General features: G+C 49.2%; 2 protein-coding genes and 1 non-coding gene across 4 annotated transcripts in view; 2 read left to right on the top strand and 1 right to left on the bottom strand.

Moving 5' to 3' along the window:
* EDA (ectodysplasin A) overlaps positions 1-11,317 on the top strand; it is a 325,997-nt gene extending 314,680 nt beyond the window's left edge. The window contains exons 4-8 of one of the 2 annotated variants that reach the window (XM_031446448.2): positions 136-315; positions 1,787-1,821; positions 2,732-2,783; positions 5,406-5,530; positions 7,278-11,317. In XM_031446448.2, coding sequence (XP_031302308.1) covers positions 136-315; positions 1,787-1,821; positions 2,732-2,783; positions 5,406-5,530; positions 7,278-7,529 — 644 coding nt within the window. In that variant the 3' untranslated portion in view covers positions 7,530-11,317. Of the gene's footprint in view, positions 1-135; positions 316-1,786; positions 1,822-2,731; positions 2,784-5,405; positions 5,537-7,277 lie in introns of both variants that reach the window. The other variant, XM_031446447.2, reaches the window with a different exon arrangement.
* AWAT2 (acyl-CoA wax alcohol acyltransferase 2) lies at positions 11,291-22,214 on the bottom strand. Its single transcript, XM_031446454.2, has 7 exons — positions 22,011-22,214; positions 15,796-15,906; positions 15,358-15,428; positions 14,387-14,591; positions 13,842-14,016; positions 12,900-13,099; positions 11,291-12,678 (listed from the first exon to the last, which is right to left on the bottom strand). The coding sequence occupies exons 1-7, from the start codon at positions 22,093-22,095 to the stop codon at positions 12,524-12,526; spliced, it is 1,002 nt and encodes a 333-aa protein (XP_031302314.1). The 5' UTR covers positions 22,096-22,214; the 3' UTR covers positions 11,291-12,523.
* On the top strand, positions 14,147-14,226 carry TRNAT-AGU (transfer RNA threonine (anticodon AGU)). Its single transcript has one exon. It is a non-coding gene; the product is annotated as a tRNA-Thr (tRNA).
* Positions 22,215-27,443: the final 5,229 nt, after the last annotated feature.

Here is a 27,443-nt window from a genome sequence, read left to right as displayed (position 1 = left end):
GTATCATGTGTGATAAAAGTCTTTAAGGGCAAGAACCCCCAGGGGGCCAACTCTGTATCATTAGAAGTAGTAGAACTCCTGACAGCACATTCTCAGTCAATAACTACCAATGTGATACCGAATCTTGTCTTTCAGGAAAAAAGGCAGGACCACCTGGGCCCAATGGCCCCCCAGGACCTCCAGGACCTCCAGGACCCCAAGGACCCCCGGGGATTCCAGGGATTCCTGGAATCCCAGGAACAACTGTTATGGGACCACCTGGCCCTCCAGGTCCTCCTGGTCCTCAAGGACCCCCTGGTCTCCAGGGACCTTCTGGTGAGTTCCTCCATTTCTCCACCTCCCACCCCTAGGCTCCTTACAAGTTCTGTAACAGAGCAAGAGTGGGTGATCCCTAAAGCACTTTCAAATGGTGGTGTGTGGTAAGAAATTCAGGTCTCCTAGCTCAGTGAAGAGCTTGCAATTGAACAAGCCTGACCTGCTCTAACTTCCCATTTATTCCAATCTGTCAAGGATGGGCCACCTGTCTTTGACCTGCCTCAACCCTCCCATCACAAGCCCTCCCTGACTCTAGGCCACCGGTGAACTCATATGAGCCAGAGACAGAGGTCCTAAGTGTTCACTGGAGTCCCCTCTGGGCATGGATTTAGTCTGCTCTGATTCCCAGCATCCAGCTTCACCTAGTGGTGCTTGACTGGAAATAGGCTATGGGAAGGAATGTTGGGGACTGGACAGAATGACAAGCCCTAGAACAGTCCCATCCCATGAACTCTGAATTGTCTTTCCTGTAGAGATAGACAAGTAGGCACTGATGGTCAAGAAGTTGGAAACCTATGAGTCACTCAGGCTGTGAAAGAAGCAAACACAGGCACCAAGACAATCCCGTCGAGGAACTAAGTGATTCTAGCACTACATCCTTCCCCCACCACGTTGTCCATTCAAATAGCATTTCATCTCTTTGCGTCTTTCCCCTCAGGCCCTGAAGGGCATCCAAAAGGAATAGATGCAGATCCAAACCTGCCTAATCAGAGCTGACAAGAGTCAGACTGCCTGGGTTTGGGTCAGTTGTTATTTCCTTCTCCTGCTCCCCTCTTGTATCTTGGGGCTTTAAAGAAATGGACTCTTTACAGCTGATTTCTCTAGGTCCGAGAATACTGTAGCCAGACTCAGGATCTTTGACTCATAGTTCAAATAGGGCTAATCAGTGTCACTGTGGCCCTCGAGGGATGGAGTTTGAGATTTCTGTCATCCAATCTTTCCACAAATATTACTTGAGCACTTTCTATGTGCAAGAAATATATTGATAAGTGGTCCCTGTTCTCAAGGCATTTATGTCCTAGAGGAGGAGAGAGACAATGAAAGAAGCGAGATATTTACAAATGCCAATGCACTCTTCGAAGAAAATTAATAGAAAGGGAGCAAAAGGCTAAAGAAGCAAACACCATTGTCTCAGGGTCACATGATGGCCAGACTGTGCTCTCATCTGTCTCCATGGATGCACGGTGGCACTTGCCTTGAGCCCATGTTGGCAAAAGGCCAGTTTCCCCGCTGGGTGCTGGGCCCACTGGAGATGCAGGTCAGGGACAAGTAAGAGAAGTAAGGGGCATCCTCTCCCACCCCAGGGCTCCGCATTGCCCCCCTGACTCTCCCTCCAGCTCTGAGCCTTGGAGAATCATGCTCAGACAGGCCTTGGCTTCAGGGAGCAAAGCTCAGTGTTACTGGCTGCCTAGGGGAGGAGAAAAGGAAGGAGAAAAAGTCTGCTCTCTGATTGTCCTGTCCTATTTTGCAGGTGCTGCTGATAAAGCCGGAAGTCGAGAAAACCAGGTTGGCTGGGAATTGCTCTCTTCCAGGGGAGGAGGGAAGGCCACAGGCTAGGGCCACTTTTGAGTTAGGTCCCTATTAAATCTGCCGAGGCTTGATTTCATGAGGATACCCTAGAGGTTCTGAGATTTTTCACTCCCAGCCCCCTCCCAGCACTATGCATTGAAAAGCTTTGCCCCAGGGCCTGCCTTTAGCGAAGGGAACTGAGTCTTGCTGTGGCCACTTTTTCCCCATTCCCAGGAAACAGAGGATCACCATAGCCAAGCTCAATAGGCAGCCGTCAAGAGCTGCCAGTCAGGCCGATTCACCAGGGCCTCCGACTCCCCAGCCACCCCCAGACAATCTGGTCGGCACTGAGACCACCTGGGATCAGGAGCTTAGAAGTAAAAGAGTCTATCCTTGAAAATCAGCCAACCAGTTCCAGGTCAAGCCCAGCCTGGACGTCTGCCTTAATGGCCTGAAGGGCTCCTCCCTAGCCTTTGAGCTTCCTAATCCGTCTCGCCTCGTCTCATCTCAGCCTCCCTCACTACAGCTGTTTGGCCACAGTGATAAATCTCCACAGCTGCACAGCGCTGGATGGCTGGCAGGATGTTTTATATCCATCACCTCAGTTGATCTTCAGACATCCCTGTGAGAGAGGCCAGACAGATATTCTTATAATCCGCATTTCCCAGTTGGGGAAATGAGGCGCAGAGGCAGTGCATTTGGCTGAAGTAACAGAGCCTGAAAGTGGCAGAGCTACAAAATCACATTACTCTCCAGTAGAAATGTGGCCACTCGCATCCCAAGGCAGGGGAGAGGGAGCCGAACTGAGATGCAAGAGAAGAGGTGGCATTCTGGAAAATGGTGGCTGAGCAAGCGGCCATCTCTCACAGTGACTACTCTCTCTCTCTCTCTGTCCTCGTCCTCCCAGCCAGCTGTGGTGCATCTCCAGGGCCAAGGGTCAGCAATTCAAGTCAAGAATGGTAAGAGTCAAAGTAGGCTCTCTCCCCGGGAGGAGTTTCTCCTCTCCTTCCCCACCCCCCAGCCTTCAAATAATCACCCAGCCCAGTTCCTCCCAGGCCCCTGGGGGACCCTTGGCACTAGGGACCATTCTCGACTCCATTTTGCCCTCTGCTGGCTGTCCTGAGTAATTGTCTGCACCAAGTCCTGTCACTACACCCAAATGGCCTTTCAAATCACTGACAAGGAAGCTAAAAGGGACCTAAGACATCATCAAGACCAGGGAGTCTCAGGAGATGGAGTTTAAATCAGAATCACCATGAGGATATGTGTAGTTTGATCAACATTTTCACGATACCAATTAGAGAAAGTCAAACTATGTGAAATTGAATCTTCATGTCTGATGGGTTGATACAGAAACTGGCTTGAGGGGGCATTTCACTCAGGGAAGTGGGGGCATGTTAGACTCTCCAAGGAGTATGAGGTGCTAGTGTCTATAAAAAGAGGACAGGTTTAAGGAGGTTAGAAACACTAATTTTAATGTCATCCCTGAATTTAAAAGATGGGGAAACAGAGTGCCAGAGAGATTGGATAATACCATACTAAATCATACTGCCTTATATTTGCATGGTACTTTAGAGTTTTCCACATACTTTCTTTGTCTTTTATTTCATCTGATCCTCATGACAAAGGTGGGCATTAGCTCTCTTTCCCAGAGATAGACACTGAAGCTCAGAGAGGTTAATTAACTGGCCCAAGATTTCAGTTAAATATAGGAGCTGGGATTCAAAACACTGCCTGTCCGACTTTCCCCAGTGCACTATGCGGCTTCAGAAATGTGTGTGTGTGTGTACTCCACTGAATGATTAGCTTGATTTTCTTCCCCGAAGAGACATGAACATTCATTAAAGAACAGCGCTTTGAAATAATGTCCAGTCCCCAGGGTGCACAAAGCCTAAAATGCATGAACCCCCAGGAGCCTCAGGAAGCAGCAAGCCAGCCAAGATGCCAGATGCTTACAGAGCTTGGAGTTAGAGGGAGGGGGGCTGTGAGTACAGAAACAGTAAATGAAGGTTAAGAAACCTGCTGCATGGGGCCAGCTTCTAAGAACCCAGTCGGTCCTGAACTGGCTGTGCTCTGCTTCCTTAATGATTGGGCTTAGGTACTTCCTGTACTGCCACCTGGATGCCTGACTTAATGACCTTAGAAATATAAGTAGGAACAGAATGGCACCAAAATCCAAGCGGTCTGGCTGAGACTAGGTGCCTTGGACCCCAGGGTCCTGGGTGGCCCATGATCACCATCTGTCCAGGAAAGAATGAGACAGGCAGGAGATAGATTGGTTTGGCTGTCCGGATGGGTGGCCTCAGTGTTTATTCTATGCCAGAAGCTACTGGTTTTGCTCCCAGCACATAACAATACGGGTTCCAACCCCTCTGGGCCAATCCCCAGTACGATCTTTAGTTCCACCGGAAGCAGGAGTGAGGGGGCTTAGGGGCCGGCGGGACATCATGCAGAGTGGTCCCACATGAGGGGCAGAGTTGGGGCATCTCCTCCCAACTCCTGTCTCATCTACTTATCACCTCAAGGGAAGATGGGCATCTTTTCCAGAAGGTTGGATTCCTCACATCTCAGAAAAGCAAGCCTCCCGAAACCAGCCAAGGATGGACTTTCAAAACATATTTTCTTGCATGAAGAATGGATGGTGTTGATGGGGAAAGGCTCTGTGGGCTCGCCCCCTCTCCTCTTGTGTTGGGAAAGAACACCCCCCTTGCTACAGGATGGAAAGGAAAGCTTTTCCTCCGCCCTCACGTGCTGGCTCCCACTGTCCAGCCAAAGCAGAGTGACTGCCCCTACCCCCCAAATGGGGTGCGACCGAGAAACAGATGCTTTGCAGGGGTGCCTCTGCACCCAGACACCCTCACCATCCCTTTGGCTTGCTCTAGTGATGCTTGGCAGTCTATACCTCACGCTCATAGAGGTCCCTCTCCCTTATGGGGCCTTATTTCTGGTGGTCACTTGCTCTGGCGGCCATAAAGTCTGACTCACGCTCACCCCTGACCCCTAAGGTTCTCTTGGTAGACACTTCCTTGGGCTGAGTGGTTTCCTGGGGACCATGGGAGGCTTTCCCGAGAGGAGTCAGTGTGGAGGAACTATTAAAAGGAATCTCTTAAGGACAAGGAGAAACCCCAGGAACCTATAAACCAGGAGAGAGATTCAGGAGCTGGTGAAATGAAATGGAATAATAAGACCTAGCCTGCCCCTCAGTGTCTAGATCTTGCCTGTGCAGGTCCTAGAACAACAAAGAAAATAGGACAGCAGGCCCACCCTCTTCTTACCACCCCTCCAATTCCTGCTAGAAGGTGTTGGTTAAAGATCCTTTCAGACAGAGAAGTCGGGGAGAGAGAGAGGAAAACAGACAGGCAGACCCCAGGGGCTTGAGGCAGGCCTGGCAGCCACTTGACAAACAGAATACTCTCTCTCTCTGCTTCCAAATGCTGTTCTGAAAGCTTGGCCTCCCGGGCTCTCCAGGTTGCATTGGCATAGAGGTGGGGGGTGGGGGGGTGTACTGCCTGATAACTCTTGTTTCTTTTGTCCAGATGATTCTGACACGTACTGAGTGACTGCCCTTCTCTCATACTGAGATCTTTCAGGTGGAGTGCTCAATGACTGGTCTCGCATCACCATGAACCCCAAGGTGTTTAAACTACATCCCCGCAGCGGGGAGCTGGAGGTACTGGTGGACGGCACCTACTTCATCTATAGTCAGGTAGAAGTGAGTACGGTCTCAGGCCTAACTCTTCTTATATCCAGAATGCAGATCCGGTGCAGGCCACACAGGGGCGCTGTGGAGCCAGCCAAGATCAGCCAATGGCTTACTTCCGGCTTTGGCGGCTGGGAGTGATGGGGACACCGCACTGGGAGGGAGCTAAAAGGAGGAAAGAGAGAAGGGTCTGTTTTGACATTTTTTTACCCTGGCCGGATACCCAGCCCTCTGGTTCCCTCCTACAAGGCCCCAGGCCCTCGTCTCCCCACTGAGCTGTTTGGTTCTACTGCCAAACTTGAACTCTGTCTCAGTATATCCTTTGAAAGTCAGTTCCAGGGCTGCCAAGAACCCCTTCCCGTGCCCCAAGCCCCAACACCACTAGCTTTATAATCATTGGTGTTCCTGCAGACTTTCTGTCCACCTCAAAAAGATTTCTGTCTTTCCTTCCCCTTTCTCCCATTCGTTTCTCCTCGACCTTTCTGTTTCTCTGTCATATTCTCCCAGCCCTTTTCTCCCTCTGTTTTGGTCCTTGTCCTGGCCTGGTGCCCACTCCCCAGGTCTGCCAGTGCCCACCCACTTCCACCCCTGTTGTTTGCCTCCAATTGGGTGGCTCCTCAGAGCTAGACGTAGATGAGCCTTGAGGTTGGGGCTTCTGTGGGGCAGGCAGCAAGCAGGTGGATGGACAGAAGGATGATGGAGCCAGCAGAAGGTTCTCAAGGGAGGGTAACCAGAGAAGGTGGGTTCACTAGCGTTTGTTGAGCCCACCAAGCATCCCAACCCAGCCTGGGTCCTGACCCACAAAACTGTGTGGCACCTGAATACACTGCTGCATCCTGAGCAGCATTTTATAAAGTGATTTAGGGTGACAGCCGAGTGTCCCAGTCCCCAGGAGTGTAATCCCAGTGTCCTATGGGCCATTTGTCCAAAGTGCCATTTGCTGGCAGGGAATCAAAGCTTGGGGTCAGGCATGATGGATAAGGGTAATGAAGGAGAGAAAAATTAAGTTTCTGGGCCTGGGAGAGAATTGGGCGAGGCCTCAGGCCTTGGACCCCAAGGAAAATTGGGAAACCCCCCCAGTATCACGCCACTGAACGTAAGTTAGCCCTTCCTTCTGGCCCCAAAATAAGGTCGGGGGCTGGCTTTGGCCCTTCCATATTCTTCATCTCATTTGTGATGGAGAGCTCTCCATCTCTCTGGATCTGTTTCCTCAATCCTCAGATGAGCAGGTCAAGGGACACTGGCAGAATCCGTGAGAGAAATTCCACACAGGGGAGGAGGGCGGTGAGCTGAGGGAGCCGCCATCCAGTAAAGAGCTAAAGAACTGGCAGGTGGTTTCTGCAGCATCTCGGGGGCATTGGGGACTTCTAAGTTTCTCCACAAATAGTCCACACGGCTTGAAATTAGAAGGGAAGTTGGATCCTTTTGTGTCTGTAGCGTTGGTTGCACCTAATGTGTGCAGAGAACTATGCCCAGGAGGGCAGAGGGCGGGAGTCTGGAGCTGGGGGAGGTCAAGGGTCAAGGGACGAATGAGACGTGGTTCTGGCCTTCAGAGGGTCTCCCACTAGATTGCTGTCAAAAGAAAGTCTTGCTCAGCCAGCTGAGCCCCATGGAGTGAGGGAGGAACCATAAATAAGCCTTCCACCTGCCCGTCCTGGTGGCTAACAGAAGGTCCCATCTGTTCATCACGGGGCAGGGGGGCTACCCTCTCCTTCCTCTCCCCGCCAATCCCCTCTCATTGCCTCTCACCCAGGTCTACTACATCAACTTCACTGATTTTGCCAGCTATGAGGTGGTGGTAGATGAGAAGCCCTTCCTACAGTGCACCCGCAGCATCGAGACGGGCAAGACCAACTACAACACCTGTTACACCGCGGGCGTCTGCCTCCTCAAAGCACGGCAGAAGATTGCTGTGAAGATGGTGCACGCCGACATCTCCATCAACATGAGCAAGCACACCACCTTCTTTGGGGCCATCAGGCTGGGCGAGGCCCCTGCATCCTAGATCCCTCACCCCAACCCCAGCCCCAGTTTTGCCCCTGCCTGTGCCCCAACCCCAGGTTTGGGAGCCAGGACTCCCAGAACCTCCAAGTGCTGCTGTGGAGTGAGGCGTGTGGGTGTTGCAGCCGCCGAGAAAAATGCCCCCAGTGACTCCAGGATGAGAAGGTTTGCTTGACTTTCCAAAATGACCTTGAGTTAACAGGACAGTTGATGGAGCCCCAGGGTGGACATGAAGCAGAGCCTTCCTCCTTGGCTACATGTTGACTGCTTATGGCCTGACCCGTCAACCTCGAGGTCCCTGCTGTCACTTTATTGCACTAAAGTGAGGGTCTCGGGCAACAGGCAAGAAGGCAAAGGTGTGCCCCAGACTATGGGGTGAGCCTCTGACCCCCAAGGGGCTGCTGCTCCTATCTGCACTGGGGGTTGGGGGCAGGGATGGGGCGGGAGGGGAGCACTGCAGCCTAAAGAGAGGGGCAGGGAGGGGAAAGGGCAAGTGCTCATGGCAGAGACCAAGTGAGGGACCTGCCAGACGGTCAGCGAGCTCTTCCCGCTCAGGCTGAGCCGTGTTGCAACAGCTTGCCAGGCTTTGGGGACAGGAGGTTGGTTCTTCCTTGGAGCAACTGCAGGGGATGGCCAGAAACCCACCTGCATAAGCCCCTGAAGCCATACCTGAGGCCACATGTCTTTCACGTTGTTTACAGCTGTGCTCCACGCTCAGAAAACTCCCCGGGGCCCTGCCCAGTTGCTCCCTTCCCAGCCTGACTCAACCACCCGTTCCCTTCCTCCTCAGAGCCTACCTCTGTCTGAGACAGGTGCCAATCCTGGGCCTGTGTTGATGTGAGTCTGGGATACTCCTTAGGTTACCCGGGCACCAAGGAAGTTTTCCATTTATTAAGCAACACAAATATTCATCTAGTCAACCTGCGTCTGGGGGCCAAGGGTGGGACTGGATGACCTCCCTAGAAGTTCCTTCAAATTCTAATATTTAGGCAGCTGCTGGGCTAAACTACTAAAATTCCCAAACCCTGGACAACCCCTGGGCAGCGACAAGGCAGAACTTTTCTACCTGACCCAGAAAGGGCAAGAGGTGGGAACAGGACAGGGTTTTATCCAAGTTTGCTGCAACCCAAAAGGTCATTACCATAGGCCTTATCTGAAAGGACAGCAGCTGATGCCTTCCTGAACCTCCCCTCACCTTTCTTCTCTCTGGCTCTGGGAAGTCACTGTACGGCAGCATCACCATAGATTCCAGTGCTGCTCCCCTGAATCCAGGCTCAGGAGAAGGCAGCACCTAGGCACTGGGCAGGGCTCTGCCTTCTAGCCAGGCCCAAAGACACCTTCCCCGACCCCCACCCCCAACCCCGAGCCTCTCATCAGATTATATGATAGGATCATTCAAGGGCCTCATTTCTAACTGCCTGGGCCCAGGCTGGCTTCTGGGTGCTGGCTCTAACGCACAGCTGGGAGGGCCAGTCTTGTAGAGCCTGCTCTTCTTATTCCAGAAACAAGTTTCCTTTTCAGGAGATAGGGAATAAGTTCCCTTGGGCAGCTGAAATCCACCAAGAACCACAGGTCCTCATTTCCCTGCTGTGCCTTCCCTTTCTAAGCAACTACACTGCTTGGCCCTTCGAGGGTCAGGGTAAGAGTGGGTAGGCTACGCCGCCATTGTCTGGTTGCTAATGACAGCCTGGCCATCCCATGTGAGGGAAACTTTAGGCATGTATTTGACCCCAGCTCCTATAAAGTGCCTTACACAGTCCTTGGTCATGGCGGGATCTGATGAGAACCTATCCTGCAAGTTTGGAAAGTCCTTTCTCTCATCTCCTTTGATAATATCACAAATCCCATGGTTTAGACCAGGCTCAGAGAGGTGAAGTGCTTTAACCAGGATCTCACCCAGTTTAAGGCACAAACCTGGGCTTCAACCAGATCTGACTCCAAAGCTGTTCTGTTCCAGCCCAGTATTGTGTTGAATCTGGAATCTAGAGAGAACCAATAAAAATGGAACTATGGACCCCAGATCCTTGAGGGGCCTTGGGAGAAACCCAGAGATGCTCGCCTTCATTCCTTGATGGTAACGCCTATTCTCTTGGCGGCCAGGGGCTCTATGGCAAAAGAGTAGGACGTTTGAGGAGGGGAAACAGCCATCAGCCTTTGAGCTCTTGTGTTCAGAAGAATTGTCTTGGTACCGCATCGAAACAGTAGGCCTCTAGTACCCACAGAATGGATGCCCCTTATGTCCTTTCATCCACCCGGCAAACCAGTGTACCAACCAACCATTGTATATGGCGCCCCTACTGCAGACAGTGTCCTCTGGTTACCCTGCGGACAGGTCACAGGAGCTGGCTGCTTCCCACAGCTACTAAGTAACTCCTTATCCCTTTCTACCATACCTCAGAGACCTCTGTGCTACCCGGATCTCTCAGGGATGGAGGGAAGACCAGAGAGAGGGCTGGCTCTAAGGCCAAAGGGGTGTGAGCAAAAGGAAGGAAAAGGTTTCTGAATTGTGCCCCGAAAGGACATTCTGACACCCACTCTATTCTCCCGATATGGAGGGGATTCAAAGGGAAAACAGGATCACACAGGACCTCTTTATTCATTGCAACCCCTCAAAAGGAACCCTGGAGGGAGAAGAGCTGGGAGGGGACCCAGAGGTGGCTAGGGAGCCCGGTTGCCGCCAAGTTACTGGCAAAGTGGTGAAGCCATTTACTATCAAGAGAAGGTGCAAAGAGACTCCCAGTTTGGAATTATGCTGCTGTGACTTGGCCAGAAGGCCAAGGCCTGCTTGGAGAATGGCATGAGGGTATTTGTGAGCAAGCAGAGGGCTGAGGTTTGAAGGAGAATTGTGTGGCGGGGGCTTTGCCAGCTACTTGGGCTTCAGCAGCTGAAGCTGGCACAAAAGGCAGCTGTTGGGGGCTGTTCAGCTGCTGGTTCTTTGGAAAATTTAGTCTTTGCCTTTTGTCCCCTTTCATCCATCCTGAGCCAAACATCTTCTGATGAGCAGTAAAGGGCTAGGAACCCTGGAGGTGAACCAAGACTCTGATCCACGTGTGAGTCAAGGTGTTTTATGTAACTTCTGATGGATGCAAACAGATTCAGAGAAATTGAGGGCTGGAAAGGCCCTTAGAGGGAATCTAGCCTGACCCACCTTCTACCCCAACCTGACTCACATGGAACCTGAGGCCCTGAGAGGGAAGGTGACCCGCCCGAGGGGAAGGAGCCCTGACCTCCAGACTGAGTAAGGTGAGGGGAGAGCAGTCCCTGGTCCCACACAGCTCCCTTCTTTCTGCCAACCCCAGACGCAAGGCTGTAAGTGTGTGGCCCCCTTCCAGAGCTTGGCCAGGCTGAGGAAGAGCAGCCACAGCCTTTGTAGGAGCACGTCTTTCCCCAGGGCGCTCTCCCAGCTTCTGCCTCTGGACTGGAAGGTTCTGGACAGGCCCGACACTGAGGCCACCTTGGCACTGCCTTGGGCCCTGTCCCTGCCTGGAGGCTCCCCTAGGGCATATGAGCACAAAGAAGGAACAGGATTTTTTTTCTTGTAATGCAATTCAGGGTTCTCCCCAAGTGGAGTGAGGATGTGTCCTTTCTTTATTCCAAAAGCTCCCAGCTGGGGTGGGGGTGGGCTTTGTTGTGAGAATGGCCTGGAGCAGGCCCAGTGCTGCTTTGGGGGTCGGCACCCAGTGTGAGATACCGTGTATATAAACTATACATAATGTATATAAACTGGGATGTAAGTTTGTGTAAATTAATGGTTTATTCTTTGCAAATAAAGCTTTCTCCCCTTGTTCTTGAGATTGACTCAAGCACGTCCTCCATGCCAGGTGCTTCTCTGACATCACCCATGAGCTTCAGGAAGGACCAAGGCACCCATTGCATTTAAGAGGCAACAGGAGGAAGGTATTCCGAATTTCCAGTCAGAATATCCCACATCCTCTCTGTGCCCCAACCCCCAGGCACTCATCCCTATCCCCTAGGTCTTTTCCCATAGACATATGTCCAGTAGGCTAGAGGGCCTGCAAGAAGGAACACGGCCCCAAGGCAGTGACACCACATGGAGTTGCCCTCAGCTGGAGACTTATTTCAGGCCTGCATCCAAAAGAGCTTGGGTAGATGCAGCCTCCAACTCCCCAGGATGTATCATCCCATTTTGCAGATGAGGAGACCAAGACTAAAGAGTTGAAGGAGCTCGCCTAAGGTCACCCAATTAGAAAGTTTACTTAAACTTTCAAAGAACTGTTGACAAGACCCTAGACCATAAACTTAAACTCTTTTTTTTTAATAGACTGGAATGTTGATTTTTTTTAATTGAATACACTTTCTTTTAAACATTGATATGCCATGACATGTAGGGCATTGTTTGCTTGCAGACAGGAAATGGGTAAAATGGTTGCAGAAGAATTTTGTGTAGCTCTTGGCTCAATCACTTTTGATATCATTTGATCATTCCCAGCACTCTCTGAGGTAAGCAGGGGAGGGACAACTTGTCCCATTTTTACTGATAAGGAAACAGGCTCAGAGGTGACTGATAGCTCCAAGTCACAGGGCTTGAAGGGGGTGGGACCTGAACTCAAAGCCCCCTGGATCTCAAGGCAGCCTGTCTTGGAGGAGCCTTGACACCAGGAGATGGGGCTGCTTGAGAGCTGCAGGAGAGTCACACGCAGGGATCCTAGGCCCCTGGAACGGGCTGGCTGGGGCACAGGCAATGTCAGCAGGTGCTGATGCTGAGTGGGCCTCTGTGAGGGAGCCTTCAGGGCACCTCTCCCCCTAGAGCCTTCCCTGTCTTGGGGGCATCTCCATCATGGCCTGAAGGAAAACACGGAGAAGAGCTGGAAGGAGGAGACAGATGAAAGAGGAAGAGGGGCCCTCCCCATCGCTATCCCCCAGTCCCCGTCACACTGAGGACTGGCTGAATCAGAAGCAGGAGCCCCACAGGTGACGTCTTCCTGTTTCCCGGCTCCACACCTTCCAGGCAGGCTGAGAGGCCCCCGGGGATGTCTGTCAAACTATCACCAGTTCCTGGGTCTCTGAGAAGCCAAACTTGGTCTTGTGCTGGTCAAATAGATTGCGCAGGGCGCTGATATAGACTGCATGGTATTTATCCAGCGTCTGCGGGCTCGGGTTCTCAATCTTGGGCATGGGTAGAGGCTTCCCAACTGCCAGGGGAGACAGACAAGGGAAAGGGAGGAATCTCAGAACGGCGCCCTCCTTAGAATGGGCCTCAGCCCTTCAGCCCAGTTTCTCCCTTAACGCTTCCCCTGACCCTGCACTCAGCCTGGTCCGCCTCCCCACCTCTGGATACAGCCAGAGCCAAGGGTCAGCCTCAGAACTGGCTCCTCTAGCCCGGATGAGGCTGCCAGCAGAGGGACCCACTCACCGATGGTGGTCACAGGCCGAGCGTAGGGCAGAAAGCCCCAGGAGTTCTCAGTGAAGCCACGCCCGTAGAAGGCACAAGGGTAGATGTGTACCATGCTCTGAAACCACTTCTGGAAGCGATTGACCAAGCCCCCAGGAGTGAAAATATGCTGATTGTAGAGTTCTGTCTCTCCAAAGGTGTAAGCAGGGATTAGAGCCACCCTGCAGAGGAAAACCATGTTCTTTGATGGCCCAAAAGGAAAGGCCCTTGCTGAGAGCCAGACACACTGACCACCAGTAGCCCCTGGATCTCCCTATAAGCTCCTCAGTTCCTGACCCAACTGGGCCCAGGCCCAGGCTAAGTGTGAGGGTCACATGGTCTACCCCATACTGCCCAGGGAGACAAAGTAGCAGCCAGCTAAAGGACGTGAGTCCCAGCCCCTCTCGTAAACCCTCAAGTCTGAAACACTGGCAGATCAGAGGGGAGGGCATATCTCAGTGGTAGAGCATGTGCGTAGCATGCACAAGCTCCTGGGTTCAATCCCTAGTACCTCCATTAAAATAAATATGTAAATACATAAACTTGATTATCTCCACAACAAAGCAAAAACAACCAAAAATTCCACTGGCAGATTAGACCCAAGGGCCGTTTCTTCCCTTTAACCAACAGGGTAATTTCGGATCTCTCCGAGATGGGGTCTCAGCCAGTCATTTTTATAGAGGGACTGGCCCAGATGAGAAGCTAGTGTGAGGGAGCACAGGCTCAAGGCTGATCTGCTAGCTTTTCTTCATAAGCAGAAATGCTTCCAGAACCTGGCCCAGGCTCTACTCTGACACAGAAGCTGCTCCCCCTCCCCCTCCCCCCGCACAACCGGCTTGTACATCATTTCCTCAAAACCACTTACCCCTGCCCTGATGGGCTTTTGGAGCCCTTTTCCCCAGTCTGGACCAGAAACATCCTTACCCATGCCGAAGGGCCATGCGGATAAAGCCCATGCGGTTCTTCAATACCAAGGTGGTAGATCCTGGCAAGCTGAATCTGCACTCACTCAGGCCGCCAACCACCACAATCAGCATGTTGCCTGTGCCTCTATGGGTAAGCAGGAAGTCCATGGAGGACTGGCTCACAGAGCAGATTCCTGGTGGTCAGGAAAAGCCAAAGGGTCATTGGTCACTTGCCAAACCTCCGAACTTTCCTCCCTACCTCTTCAAAGGAGGAGCAAGCCTCACATCAGGCAGCCTAGCCTAAGGTAGCTTCTTAAGACCAGAGGGGGTGGGTGGGTATAGCTCAGTGGTAAAGCACATGCCTAGTATGCATGAGGTCCTGGGTTCAATCCCCAGCACCTCCATTAAATAAATAAATAAACCTAATTACCTTCCCCCTCAAAGTAACAAACAAAAAAGACAAGAGGGGATCCGAGAGTTGGCCTTGTTCTCACCCATTCACCCAACAGTTCTCCCTCAGGGAGCCAGTTTTTCTTTGGCTTGATGTCCTAGGAGCCAACTCACCTGTCGTCATGACATAGTCTCTGAGGAGAGGCACCCAGAAAAAGGCTCCCAGTGTGAGCAAATAAGGGGTGATGCCAGGAAAGATCTTGGAGAAGCCTGAGGCCTCTGTGGCAAAGTGGCCAAAGTAGGAATGGGACAGGAGCCCATGAGGGTGGCAGACAACAATGTAGTTGTGGCTTGGGGAGAGATCATGAGTCTTCAAGAGCTGTGGAGGAGAAGGAAGGTATAGCTCAGTGGTAGAGTGCGTGCTTAGCATGCATGAGGTCGTGTTTTCAATCCCCAGTACCTCCATTAAATAAATAAATAATTGTCATTCTAAGTGAAATATAAACCAGAAAGAGAAAGAAAAATACCATATGATATCACTTATATGTGGAATCTGAAAAAAAGGATACAAATGAACTTATCTACAAAGCAGAAACAGACTCACAGAGAACAAACTTAGGGTTACCAGTGGGTAAAGGCGGGTGGGAAGGGATAAATCAGAAATTCAAAATTTGCACCTCTTGGGGAGTGATGGAAATGTTAGCTATCTTGATTGTGGTGGTGGTTTCATGGGTGTACGCATCTATCAAAATTCATTATCAAATTGTACATCTGAAATATGTGTAGTTTACTGGACAGGAATTATACCACAATAAATGTGTTAAAAATATACATAAATAAATGAACTGAATTACCTCCCCTCACAAAAAAAAAAGCTTAAAAAAAGAATTTAAGGTTCAATTAAAAAAAAATAAAGCTGTGGAGGCATGTGGAGTCAGGAGGGGTATAGCTAGGGAAGAGGACTCCTCTTCCGGTCAGAGACCTAGAAAGGAAAGGGCTGCAGGGTCTGGCCACGCAGGTGGGATAACACACAACTCCAGGAAGCACCATCCACATGGGCCTTGATATGAATGATGCCTCTGACCTCCACCCTGACCTGGCTGCTGCTGGGCCTGGGGCCCAAGTGGGGATCCAGGACGACTCACCTTGAGTGGGAAGTAATCACAGTACTGTTTCCACAGGTGCCAATGCCTCACACAGGTAAGCCGGCGACCACCTGGAAACAGAGCCAATGCAGCCGAGCTACACCCACCCCACCCCACCCCACCCCACCCCTGCACTGTCTTCTCCAGAGCCCTTTAGGGCCTGCCTCAGGGTACGCTCACCCCCTGCTGTTGCCTGCTCTCTTAAGTGACAGCCAGGCTGCAAACCGAACATTCTGATGTCCCACTTAGGACCAGCCTAGCCCACTCCAGCTTTGATCTGGGCCTTGCTTGCAGCATGCAAAGAGCCCTTCCCTCTCCTCTAGCCCAGGGAGGAACAGGCTGCAGGGCGGCCTGGGAATTGTCCAGAACCTCTCAGGAGTATGAGAAGAGACAGAAAGCATGTGGCAGGTAGCAACACAGCCCTCACAGGGCCCTTACCTCGCTCCGGGGTCTTCCAGTCAAAACCCAGCCAGGCGAGAAGGAGCACAGTGAGAGGCCAGTACGGCGTGAACACCACCAGGTAGAGGTTGGTGATGATCACAGTGTTGACTGGAGGGAGCCCAGGACAGAGTCAGTGAATGGTAGACAGTCCTTCCCACTTGCCCGCCCTCTGGGGTTCTGTCCACTCCAAGGTCGCAAGCACGCTCTCACTGACTCACCCCAGCACACAGCCTGTGTGCCCATGGTCTCTGCACCCCTGCTCTGGCCTTGGGAACCTGTTTGGAGTCTAAAAGGCAAACTGTGTTCCTCCCCAGCTGTGCTACATGTGGTTAACCCTCTGACCCACTCCCCATCCCCGGCCCCAGGACCTGCTCCATCACTGGTCCAGGCTGCGTTCAAAGGCATGGACCACTGGTGGGTCACACTGATCTGGCCATCAGAGGTTGGAGCCCTGGACAGACAGACCCAGGAACAGTCTTCCTCCAACTCCCGTTTTTCCTCGCCACATCAACTCTGGGAGGCAGCAGTGAAAGGAGTACTAGAGAAAGAGGATACCCACCCTCCACCAGGTGGGGAGCACACGAGATGGCGAACAGGACACAAAGGAGAACGCACACGGGGCTAGAATAAGGCATTGGGCAGTGTTGAACTCCAATAAGATAAGAACAATATAGGTCAGGGTAGTTAGGACAGACTTCACGGAGATGAGTCACAGAATTATTACTGGACTCAGTTTTTAAAAACAGCCGTGGGAGAGAAAGTGGGTCAAAATGAAGGTTAAAAAAGAAAGAAAACATTTCTAATTGAACATGGCAGATTGAATGCAAGTTTTTTTTTTTGGTTTGTTTGTTTGTTTGTTTGTTTGTTTTGTTTTGTTTTTTTATCTTGACTCCTTGCTGGAGCCCCCCTGAAAATGACTGGAAGAATTTTTGAAAAGATATAGATCCTGCAAAGAAAAAGAGAATTAGAGAGATGTCAACCGTGGATGAGAGCTATCAGCAAAATGTTTGCATGCTGGACAGTAGACAGAGGAGGGATTAACTGACTTTGAACAAAGGAAGCTGGAACCTAGTTGCCTGCAAGGGGGAATGCCTTCAAGAGCTAGCCTGTTTGCGCTGGAGAATCTTGGATAGACTCAGAATTTGGACACTAGGTGTCACCAAAAGCAGGTATGGGGCACAGAGCCTGACTGAAAGACTATCAAAATAATGAAAACCCTGGACCCCATCCCCTCCACCACACAGCTGGACAATGGGAGGATTATTCTCTGAGAAAATGAACCCAAAAGACTCTAGACTCAGATACTGACACTAGACGCAGCTAAGATATCCTAGATGCAGCCAAATTATTATTCAAGTATGAAGGTAGAATAAAGACAATCTCAGATGTATAGTCTCAGATAGCGTACCTCTCATGTCCCTTTCTCAGGAAACTACTGGAGGATGTGTGCCACCAAAATGAGGGAGGAAAGCGAGACAGATGAAGGCAGAGGATCCAGGAAAAAGGATCCAACCAGGAAAGGAAGGGAGCAGGAAGTGAGCAGGTAAGGAGAGCAAGGTGCCTAGGGCACAGGATTCAAGGAGACACTCACTCTCAGGGTCAGCCAAGTAAGTACTGAACCAACCAACAGTTGTACAACCCTGAGAATGAGTACCTTCTTTTTTTGTTGTTGTTTTTAGGGGGTAATTAGGTTTATTTATTTATTTATTTATTTTTAATGGAGGTACTGGGGATTGAACCCAAGACTGTGTGCACGCTAAGCAGGCACATTACCACTGAGCTCTACCCTCTCCCCTGAAAACCTCCTTAAATTGTGTACCCAGGGTATCTCAAGGGCCCGGGAGACAACAGCGATGCATGAGACCAGATGGTAACAGGACAATGCTAAGCTCCAGCCGTGATGTTCATGAGGAAATTTAAAATGGCGGGAGAGGGAAAGGGGCGTCTAGATTCCTGATGTGTTTGTGGAGAGTCTAGGGATGAATGAGCGATAACTGATAGATAGCTGCTAGATAACTTGAGAAATTTAAAATGAGGCTATTATGAATTTCAGGGCAGACAAGAAGTTGCACAAGAAAGGAAATGAAATCTTAGAGCAGGAAATAGCTCAATTGTGGATAATATTTCCTAGTCATTTTCCATATTAGGAAGTCAATGCCAGTGTCTAAAATTGTTCAATCAGAAAACAGTCATCTTGAGAAATTTCAAATGGTCAAATTGAGACCTATGGAGGGAAATAGAAGAAAGAGCTGCCCGAGTTGAGAGTAGCTGCCTCTAGAGAACAGATCTAAGGGTGGCACAAAGGCTGCTTTAGGCCTTGGATCTACTCCTTACAAAACGAGACTTGACTTTTTCAAGAAATAAGGGGAGGCATGGGTCTAGGCCAGGGGAGACCTCCCTGTTTCCCTTAGGCTTTGCTTGAAACCAGACAGTATTGGGGACATCCTGGGAGGCAGTGTGGCCTCAGGTGGGGTGCCCTGCGGTGAGACGAATCCTGTATCTGCCACTTAGCATGAGTGTGATCACAGGTGAGCTGCTGAATTTCACTTGGCCAGTGGGGACCACAATACCGGTACCTACTTTATCTTCCTTACAGACTCCATGTGAAGGTCTTCTCTTCAGGACGTTAGGGTCTAAATGGATATGATTCCACTCTCGGATTCTAGGGCAAAGAGCTGGGAATGCTCTGAGGGACCATTTGTGAATGAGTGATGGAGGGACCAGTACTGGAACCATCATCTCCCAGGGCCCAGCCCTTCACCCTGCCCCAGGTGGTGACCTCTCCGTACATCCCAAAGCCAAGGCCTGAGTAAGAGCCCTCGGGGACGGTTCTCTCTGTACTCAACCCCTCCTTTCAGCCACTCTCCTCCTTCGTCCTTCTCTGCTCCACTTGCCAGCTCCCACTGGGACCTGCACCTTCAGTGTTGCCTCCTCCCTGTCTCTCTCCCACATCTTCTGATCATCAAATCCTACTAATTCAACTCCAATTTCTTGAATGTCTCCTTTTATTTCCTCCTCTCTTCATCCCAATTACTCCTGGGCTGGTCCAAATCACCACAATCTCTTACCTGGACTATAGCAATAGACTCTTCCTAAAATCGGTTTGCTATACAGAGCTATAGTGATCTCTCAAAGAAAAACCACCTGACATGTTACTATATATAAAATAGGTAAACAACAAGGACCTCCTGTACAGCACAGGGAACTAAATTCAATTTCTTGTAATGAGCTGTAATGGAAAAGAAATTGAAAAAATATATATACATATGTGTATGTAGGAAAAAAATCTGAAAAAATATATATGTATGTATATGTATAACTGAATCACTTTGCTGTACACCTGAAACTAACATTGTAAATCAACTACACTTTAATAAAAAAATAGAATAAAAAAAACCCACCCCCATCTGATGTTATTGCCTCATGCCCAACCCCATCACTGTTCCACACGGCCCTCAGGAAAATGTCCAAACTCTTTTCCATGCTTGACCATGCCCTGCACAATCTGTCCCCTTCCTCTTTCTCCCCAATCTCTTCTGTCTTCCCTCTCCCGTTCATCAATTCATTCATGAACGTTAGTCCTGTGCCACTCACCCCCTCATCCCACTTAACCACTGGCAGATCCTTGAATGCTCTGTGCTCTTCTCTCATCCCAGCCTTGTCAGCTATTGCCCACCCTCTTCCCTGAACACGCATCCTTCCTCATCTATTTTCCAATTATCCTTTAAGAGTAAACTCACATTAAATAGAAAAATGGGGAAAGGTCATGAATGGGCCGTTAACAGAAAAAGAGATAATCACTGCTGATGAATACATGAAAAGATGCTCAACCTCATCATTAACAAAGTTCAAGGTAAGGCTCATGGGTGTTTACACCTCTCGCTCTGGAGGACAGAGTCAAGAGTGCACGTGATCCCTCTGTTCCCTTTCCTGCCCACACTAGGGTCATCTCTGAAGCCACATTTTGCAGCATCACAGTTTGGGGGTGGGTACAGCTCAGTGGTAGAGCACGTGCTTAGCATGACAAGGTCCTGGGTTCAATCCGCAGGACCTCCATTAAAAATAAATAAGTAAATAAACAGTTTTGGCATGAACAAAAACATAAGCCACTGAGATTTTCACATTAGTTGGTTACCACAGCATACACTCTCACACTCATTTTTACAAATGGAAGCGAGACTCAGAGAGGATAAGTCACTTGCTAAAGGAACACGGATAGTAAGTGGTAGTGTTGGGATTCGAACACAGGAGTGGCTGGCTCAAGAGTGTGTTTTTAGCACCCATATTTTACTGCCCCTTGGCTATATGTCTGTGTCTGTGTGCACACACACGTGCATGTGGCAAAATATATATATATATATATATATATATATATATATATATATATATATATATATATATACACACACACACATATATATATTTGTATATATATATATTTGTATAAACATAATTTCTGTCTATATACACAAAAGAACTGTTAACGGTGGTTACCTCTGAGGAGCAAAATTAGGGGCTATTAGGGAGGGAATGGACTGAGGAAGGAGACATACCAGCCTAGAGGCTCCAGCCCCACAGGGGGCCTCGCCCAGGGTGGCCTTCCACAATGTTCTTGCTTCTGCCCCAATGTAGTGTCAGCTCCTAGGCCCTGAGGACTCTGCTTTCCCAGAGGGACACATTGGCAATGAAGGGACAGGGATAGTAATGAGACCAGTCTGTGGAGATAGGACCAGAACTCAAGAAACACAATAGAACAGAACCCAGTGTCTTAAAGCTTCTGGGTCGGAGCAGGCTCTAAAGGCAGTTACTGGTTTCTGAGAACCCTGGAGCCAGGGCCAATAAAGAAAGCTGGCCATGTTAACCAAGTGGAAGGAGGCCCAGCCCAGGCAGGAAAAGTGCTCTTCCTAAAGAATAGCAATGCCGAATGCCAAAGCCACAGCCCGTTTGAAAAAGCAGGTGATGAAGCAGTCCAGCTTGGAAAGACCAGCTCTGGCTGACTGGTTTCAGGTATTTTGGAGAGCCAGCAGCTGGAAGTATGAGAGTGAGGATCACTGCCGCTCCTGCCAGACGAGGGACTCAGCCTTTACTGAGGAGAGAGCCTCAAGGCCTGGGCCGCACGGAAGGAGCGAGCAGCGGCCCAGCTGGGGCCCTGGTCCTTGGCGAGAAGTCACTCTGAATGGATAAAGAAGATGCGGTATATAGACACAGTGGAATATACTCAACCATAAAAAAAAGAAATCATGCCATTTGCAGCAACATGAATGGACCTACAGATGATCATATTGAGTGAAGAAAGTCAGACAGAGAAAGACAGATATCATATGATATGACTTATATGTGAAATCAAGTTGCTAATACACACAAATTCCTTTCTCCTGGTCCCTTCCAGCTCTGATTGCCCAACATTCCTAAGTTAACGCCTCTTTTTTTTAGCCTTCTGGGGTCCTGGTACCCAACCAGGCAGGCCTCTGAGTCCCTCATTCCCTGTTCTCTGGTCCACTCTCCCTGTTCCCTGACAGGCCCCAGGCTCCCAGCACCACCCCTACAGCGTTCTTCCTTCCCAGGTATCTTCCGAGGTCATTCCATTCTGGCCCCTGCCTCCAGCCAGTACCTAAACCACTTGAAGATGAGAATGGTTTTCCAGGCCTCTCTCCCATAGAGATGATTTGTTTCAACACCTAGAACACCTGCATCAAAGTAACTTTCCAAAGTATGTGTGGTGTGGAAAGTGGAAAAACAAATGGATGGATCCATGGATGGATTCCTTTGGGCAAGAAGTTTGTCAGAGCTCCCCCTGCCACCAAGGCCACTGTCTTGCACCGTGGGTCTACTCAGGTCCCCAAGGTTGCAGCTAAGCCCATTTCATGGGCAAAGCCTCAGTGCAACTGCCCCCCGTGTTCTCCAAACATGCCCTCCACTGGAGACCCAAGAGGGCTCACCACACACAAATGCAACAAGGCCCACTCGCACACACATGTGCACATGCACACACATACTCCTGCATGGGCACAGACCCATACCCACATGTGCACTCACAGATCCCATGATTACCGTGCCCAGGCGTGTCAAGCTAGAGACCAGGGTGGCCAACTGCCCTGATCTGCCTGGGACAAACCCAAGTTTGAGCATCAAGAGTCCTGCTATACCTTCTAACCCCTCAGTCCCAGGCAAACCAGGACATTTGGCCACCCTGCCCAAGACTGAAGTCTTACCGATAATAAAGGCACTGAGGCACCACTGGAAAACAGCGAAGACCTCCAGGGCGGTCTTGAGGTCCTTCTTGGAGGGTAGGAACATTATGCCCAGGGTCCCGGAGTCTCCAAGTCAGCGCTGTTTGGCTGTCCAGCCCCAATTGCACAGAGGCCAGCGATGTTTCCTCCCTTCGTGCTTTCTCATGCTTTCTTCTTCAGCCTCTGCCTGGTCTCCACCCCCAACCCCCCCACCCCACCCCGACAGGATCACAAGACAACATGCTGCTTCTGCTCATCCAGTTCCTTCCAGCCATCACCTGCACTTTCACACACTTGGGCGTGGCCCGGGCTGCAATTATGACACCCCCTTGCGTACCTGCATAGAGAAGTGTGGATGAATCTCTGGTGTGGGAAGGGAGTGGAGGCAGGAGTGGGACTGACTTAAGGCCTCCAGAGCCCGTGGGTGGGGTGAGAGAAGGGAGGGAGACCAAGGCCTACCTGGCACCTAGAGCCTGCATTTCTGCTGATTAGGCCCATCTGTCTGTGGTCTCTCAGTGACAGCATGACTAGAGAGGAGAGAGGAGGTCACAGACCACACCTAGAAATGCCTTTGGCCTTGTGCTCAGTCCAGGAGTACCCACGACTCCCCATAAACAGACATCAGATGTGCTATCAGTGAGTGAATAATTAGGTGCTGAATTAATTTTGTATTGAATGAATGGACAACTGTAAGTACATAGACCAAATGATTCCGTGTTCACGAAATTCTAAAACAGGCAAAACTGATCTACAGGGAACAAAATCAGAGCAGTGGCTGCCTCTACGAGGAAATTGACTAGGAGGGAGCATGATGGATGTTTTGGGGGTGACAACAATGTTCTCTGTCTTGATAAAGCTTTGAATTACACGGGTCCAGAACCCATTTGTCCAAATTCAGCAAATCCCAACTTAAGATTGGTGCATTTCTCTGCATGCAAATTTACCTCAAAAGTAAACAAATATCACTCTCATTAATGCTGACGTGTTTAAGGGTGAAGAGGACTGATGGCCGCAGTTGACTTTGAAATGCACGTAGGATGTTTTGATGGCTAGATAGAGGGCTATATTAATGGACTGATGTGCAATAAATCAACTATAGCAAAATATCATCAGTACAAGATAGGTGGTGGGGGCTCACTGCATAAGTCTTTCAAATATTCTGTAGGTTTAAAAGTTTTGATAATAAAATTTCACTAAAAAAAGTTCCCTCAAAGTCACAATAGAAAACAAATTTAAAAAATCTGATTTCTTCACTAACTATCAGAGAAATGCAAATCATAACTACAATGAGATATCACTTCACACCAGTCAGAACGGCCATCATTCAAAAGTTCACTAACAACAAATGCTGGAGAGGCTGTGGAGAAAAGGGAACTCTCCTCCACTGCTGGTGGGAATGCAGTTTGGTGTAGCCATTATGGAAAACAGTTTGAAGATTCCTCAAAAAACTAAAATTAGACTTACCCTATGAGCTAGCAATCCCACTCCAGGGAATACACTTGGAGGAAACTCTAATTTGAAAGATGCACCCCAACATTCATAGCAGCACTATTTACAATAGTCAAGACATGGAAAGAACCTAAATGTCCATTGATGGATGGCTGGATAACAAAGTTGTGGTATACTTATAGAATGGAATACTACTCAGACATAAAAAAGAATAAAATAATGCCATTTGCAGCAGCATGGATGGAACTGGAGATCGTCATTCTAAGTGAAGTAAGCCAGGCAGAGAAAGAAAAATACCATATGATAGCACTCGTATGTGGAATCTAAAAAAATAAGACACAAATGAACTTATTTACAAAACAGAAACAGAGTCACAGACAGAGAAAAAACTTATGATTACCAGGAGGGAAAGGGGGTGGAAAGGGATAATTTGGGAGTTCAAGATTTGCAGAGACTAACTACTATATATAAAATAAATCAACAAGTTTCTACTGTACAGCACAGGGAACTATATTCAGTATCTTGCATGTACATGTGCATACATTGCATTGTGCATTGTGTGTGCTTATGTGTGTACAATGGTAAATATATACCTAGTTGCCAATATGTATTTATATCTCCATATCTGTAGGTGACATCTCCAAGTATACGTTTGTGTGCTAGGGGGATCTGTGAATGTGAAATCATCAGAGTCCAGCCAGGGTGTGTGCTGCAGGCCAAGTACATGCAAATGTGAAAGACTGAAAGGGTTTCTTAATGTGACACATAATTACTGAGGACATAGTATATGCCAGGGACTGTTCTAGACAGCTGGGTTACATTAGTGAGCAATAAACAATTTTTAAAAAGTCGTGCTTTTGTGAAGTTTACACTCTGGTAGGGGAAGACCGATGATAGAAATTCATCAGTTACCTTAAGTATATAGTGTGCTACACAGTGATAAGTGCTATGGAAAAAGAAAAATCATTTGAACAGAGCAAGAAATTTCTAGAGTGGCAGGGGAGGGTATAGGTCAGTGGTAGAGTATGTGCTTAGCATGCACGAAGTCCTGGGTTCAATCCCCAGTACCGCCATTAAAAAATAAATAAATAAACAAACCTAATTACCGCCCTCCAAAAATTTTTTAAATGTAAGAAGTTCCCGGGGGGCTGAAGAGGAGGAGGGGTTAGGTAAGGAGATCAGGCTTTACAGTTTGAAAAGGAGAGGTTGGGAAAGGTTATGCACAGAGAGTGTCACTTAAGCAAAGACTTGAAGGAGATGAGGAAGCCAGCCGTGTGGTGGTCTGGACTGAGAATGTTCCAGGCAGAGGGCATCGCCAGTGCCCAGACCCTAAGGTGGGGTGTGCCTGGCAGGTGGCAAGGAGCACAAGACTCAGGCTGAGGGAGTGACAGGAACTGACAAGGTGAAGTTGGAGAGCTCAGTGGGGCCAGATGGTGGAAAGCTTTGGCCTTTTCCTCTGACTGAAATGGGGAGCCATTGTGGGGTTTTGAGCAGAAAAGGGAAAGTACTGCCTTAGGGTCTTAAAGAGCCAAAGAAGAGGAAAGAGCCTTTTGAGGGATTCTGACAACCATACAGGCAGAGATGATGGTGGAGGTCAAGATGGTGGGAAGTGTTCGGATTCTGGATGTCTCCTCTGACTCAGAGGTCCCACCGGGCATCTCCTTTCTGAGGCTCAGATGCCTCTCCCTGGGAGTCCCGTGAGTGAGCAGCCACCATGGGCCCCGCCTTGACCTGGGTCCCTTTCTGGCCTCCAGCTTCGTCCTATACAATTCTGTAGGAAAGATGTGGAGGGTGTTGGGTGCAGCTCACTTGCTGGTTCCGTAAAGCAGCTGCTGGGGAGGGAGGCTGAGGAGAGCAGCAGAGCCAGTCACTAAAAGAGTCTGGACACGGGGACGAGGAGTTTGGGCTTAATCCTGGGATCACTCAGGAGGCGCCATCAGCTTTTGAGCAGGGAGGTTAACTCATGCCAAATGCCACAGTAGGACAACAGTCAGGCCCAAGGTGATGGTCAGAGCCCCAGAACCAGCTGCCCCCATGACTGACACACAGGCTCATCCTCTCCTCCTCACTCATACCTATTTACAGGATCAATTCTACCTCCATAGTGTGTAAGTGGATGGGTCCTGAGAACTTTCTCCAGCACAGCAAGGCCTGCTGGCCCAGAACTCTCTCCCCATAAGACTGATTTCATTGTTTGGGGTAATGGTAGTCCACTCCTTCTCCAGGCTCCTGTCAGGGAAGCTTCCTGAGACCATCTGTCGATCAGGGAATGAAGCTCCACAAACACTGAACACAGGTAAGAGGCAAGGGATAGACAAGGCTCCAGCAGATCGGAAACAGTCCCGCCTGGATACCTGATGTGGAGGGGGTGTGGGGCAAGAGACACAGGGAATGGCCAAGATTCTGACTCGGTCTCTGGGTGGATAGTGTAGTGGGGGTGGAAACGCAAGAGAAGCAGCACTTCTTGCTAGGTCGCAGGAGCGAATTACAAGCTTAGTTTGGGCTGCCTTTTTTTTCTTTTTTCAGAATGGATGCTGATACTTCTTTTTTTTTTTTTAATTGAAGTATAGTCAGTTTACAACGTTGTGTCCATTTCTGGTGTCCAGCATAATGTTTCAGCCATACAGATACATACATATATCCCTTTTCATGTTTTTTTTCATTATAGGTTACTACAAGATGTTGAATATAGTCCCCTGTGCTACACAGAAGAAACTTGTTGTTTATCTATTTTATATGTAGTCGTTAGTCTTTTTCTTTAAATGAAGGCACTGGGGATCGAACCCAGGACCTCAAGCATGCTAAGCACGTGCTCTACCACTGAGCTATACCCTCCCCCGCCTCCAGTTTGGGCCACCATTTTTGAGAGAGGCCTGTGGGACAAGTGGGGCCTGTGGGACAAGCAGGCCCTGTGATGGCTCATGAAGCTAGTTGCTGGTTTCTAGAGTGTGTTCTGCTGACCCTTGCTTCTGGTTCCTTAAAAAACTAAAAATAAGCTTACCATATGATCCAGCAATCCCACTCCTGGGCATATAAACAGAGGAAATTCTAATTCAAAAAGATACATGAACCCCAATGTTCACAGCAGCACTATTTACAATAGCCAAGACATGGAAACAATGTAAATGTCCATCAACAGGTGACTGGATAAAGAAGTTGTGGGGGAGATATATATATATATATATATACACACACACACACATACACACACAATGGAATATACTATTCAGCCATAAAAAAGAATAAAATAATGCCATTTGCAGCAACATGGATGGACCTGGAGATTGTCATATTAAATAAAGTAAGTCAGACAGAGAAAGACAGCTATCACTTGCATGTAGAATCTAAAATAATGACAGAAATGAATTTATTTACAAAACAGAAACAGACTCACAGACATAGAAAACAAACTTACGGTTACCGGGGGAAAAGTGGGAGAGATAAATTAAGAGTTTGGGATTAGCAGATACACACTACTATATACAGAATAGATAAACAACAAGGTCTTACTGTATAGCACAGGGAACTATATTCAATAGCTTATAATAGCCTATGATGAAAAAGAATATATATATAATTGAATCACTATGCTCTACACCAGAAACTAACACAACATTGTAAACCAACTATACTTCAGTTTTTAAAATGGTTAAAAAAAAAAAAAAAACAGAGCACCAGCCCTTTTAATTTGCTTCCAAGTGGAATTCCGATAAAGATTATATTTGACAAAAGAGGGGAGGTGGGGAAAGGGAAGGTTCTGCAAGGATCTAGGGGAGCCTAGCAGGGAAAGGACCTGCATTTTCCTGCCAAGAAGAGGCTGCCTGAGCCTGGCCAGGGTGGGCTGTGGGCCAGGTACAATGGGGCCCAGGGACATTTCCAGGGGGCAGAGCCAAGGCAGCAAGTGGAGACTGCAGCCAGTCTGAAAAGAGAGGACGTGCTGCCTGATGCAGAGGGAGAACACCTAGA

The sequence above is a fragment of the Camelus dromedarius genome, chromosome X (genome assembly GCF_036321535.1).
Source record: "Camelus dromedarius isolate mCamDro1 chromosome X, mCamDro1.pat, whole genome shotgun sequence".
Taxonomy (NCBI): domain Eukaryota; kingdom Metazoa; phylum Chordata; class Mammalia; order Artiodactyla; family Camelidae; genus Camelus; species Camelus dromedarius.
This window is presented reverse-complemented; position numbering and strand designations above follow the sequence as displayed.

Bases quoted from the DNA above. Each gene is read 5' to 3' on its own strand.
- AWAT2 (XM_031446454.2), bottom strand. From the start codon at position 22,095: ATGTTCCTACCCTCCAAGAAGGACCTCAAGACCGCCCTGGAGGTCTTC. The intron at 14,017-14,386 runs GTGAGTTGGCTC...CCTGACCACCAG, and splicing joins AGACTATGTCATGACGACAG to GAATCTGCTCTGTGAGCCAG. The intron at 12,679-12,899 runs GTGAGTGGGTCC...CTCCCCTGGCAG, and splicing joins TCGGCCTGTGACCACCATCG to TTGGGAAGCCTCTACCCATG.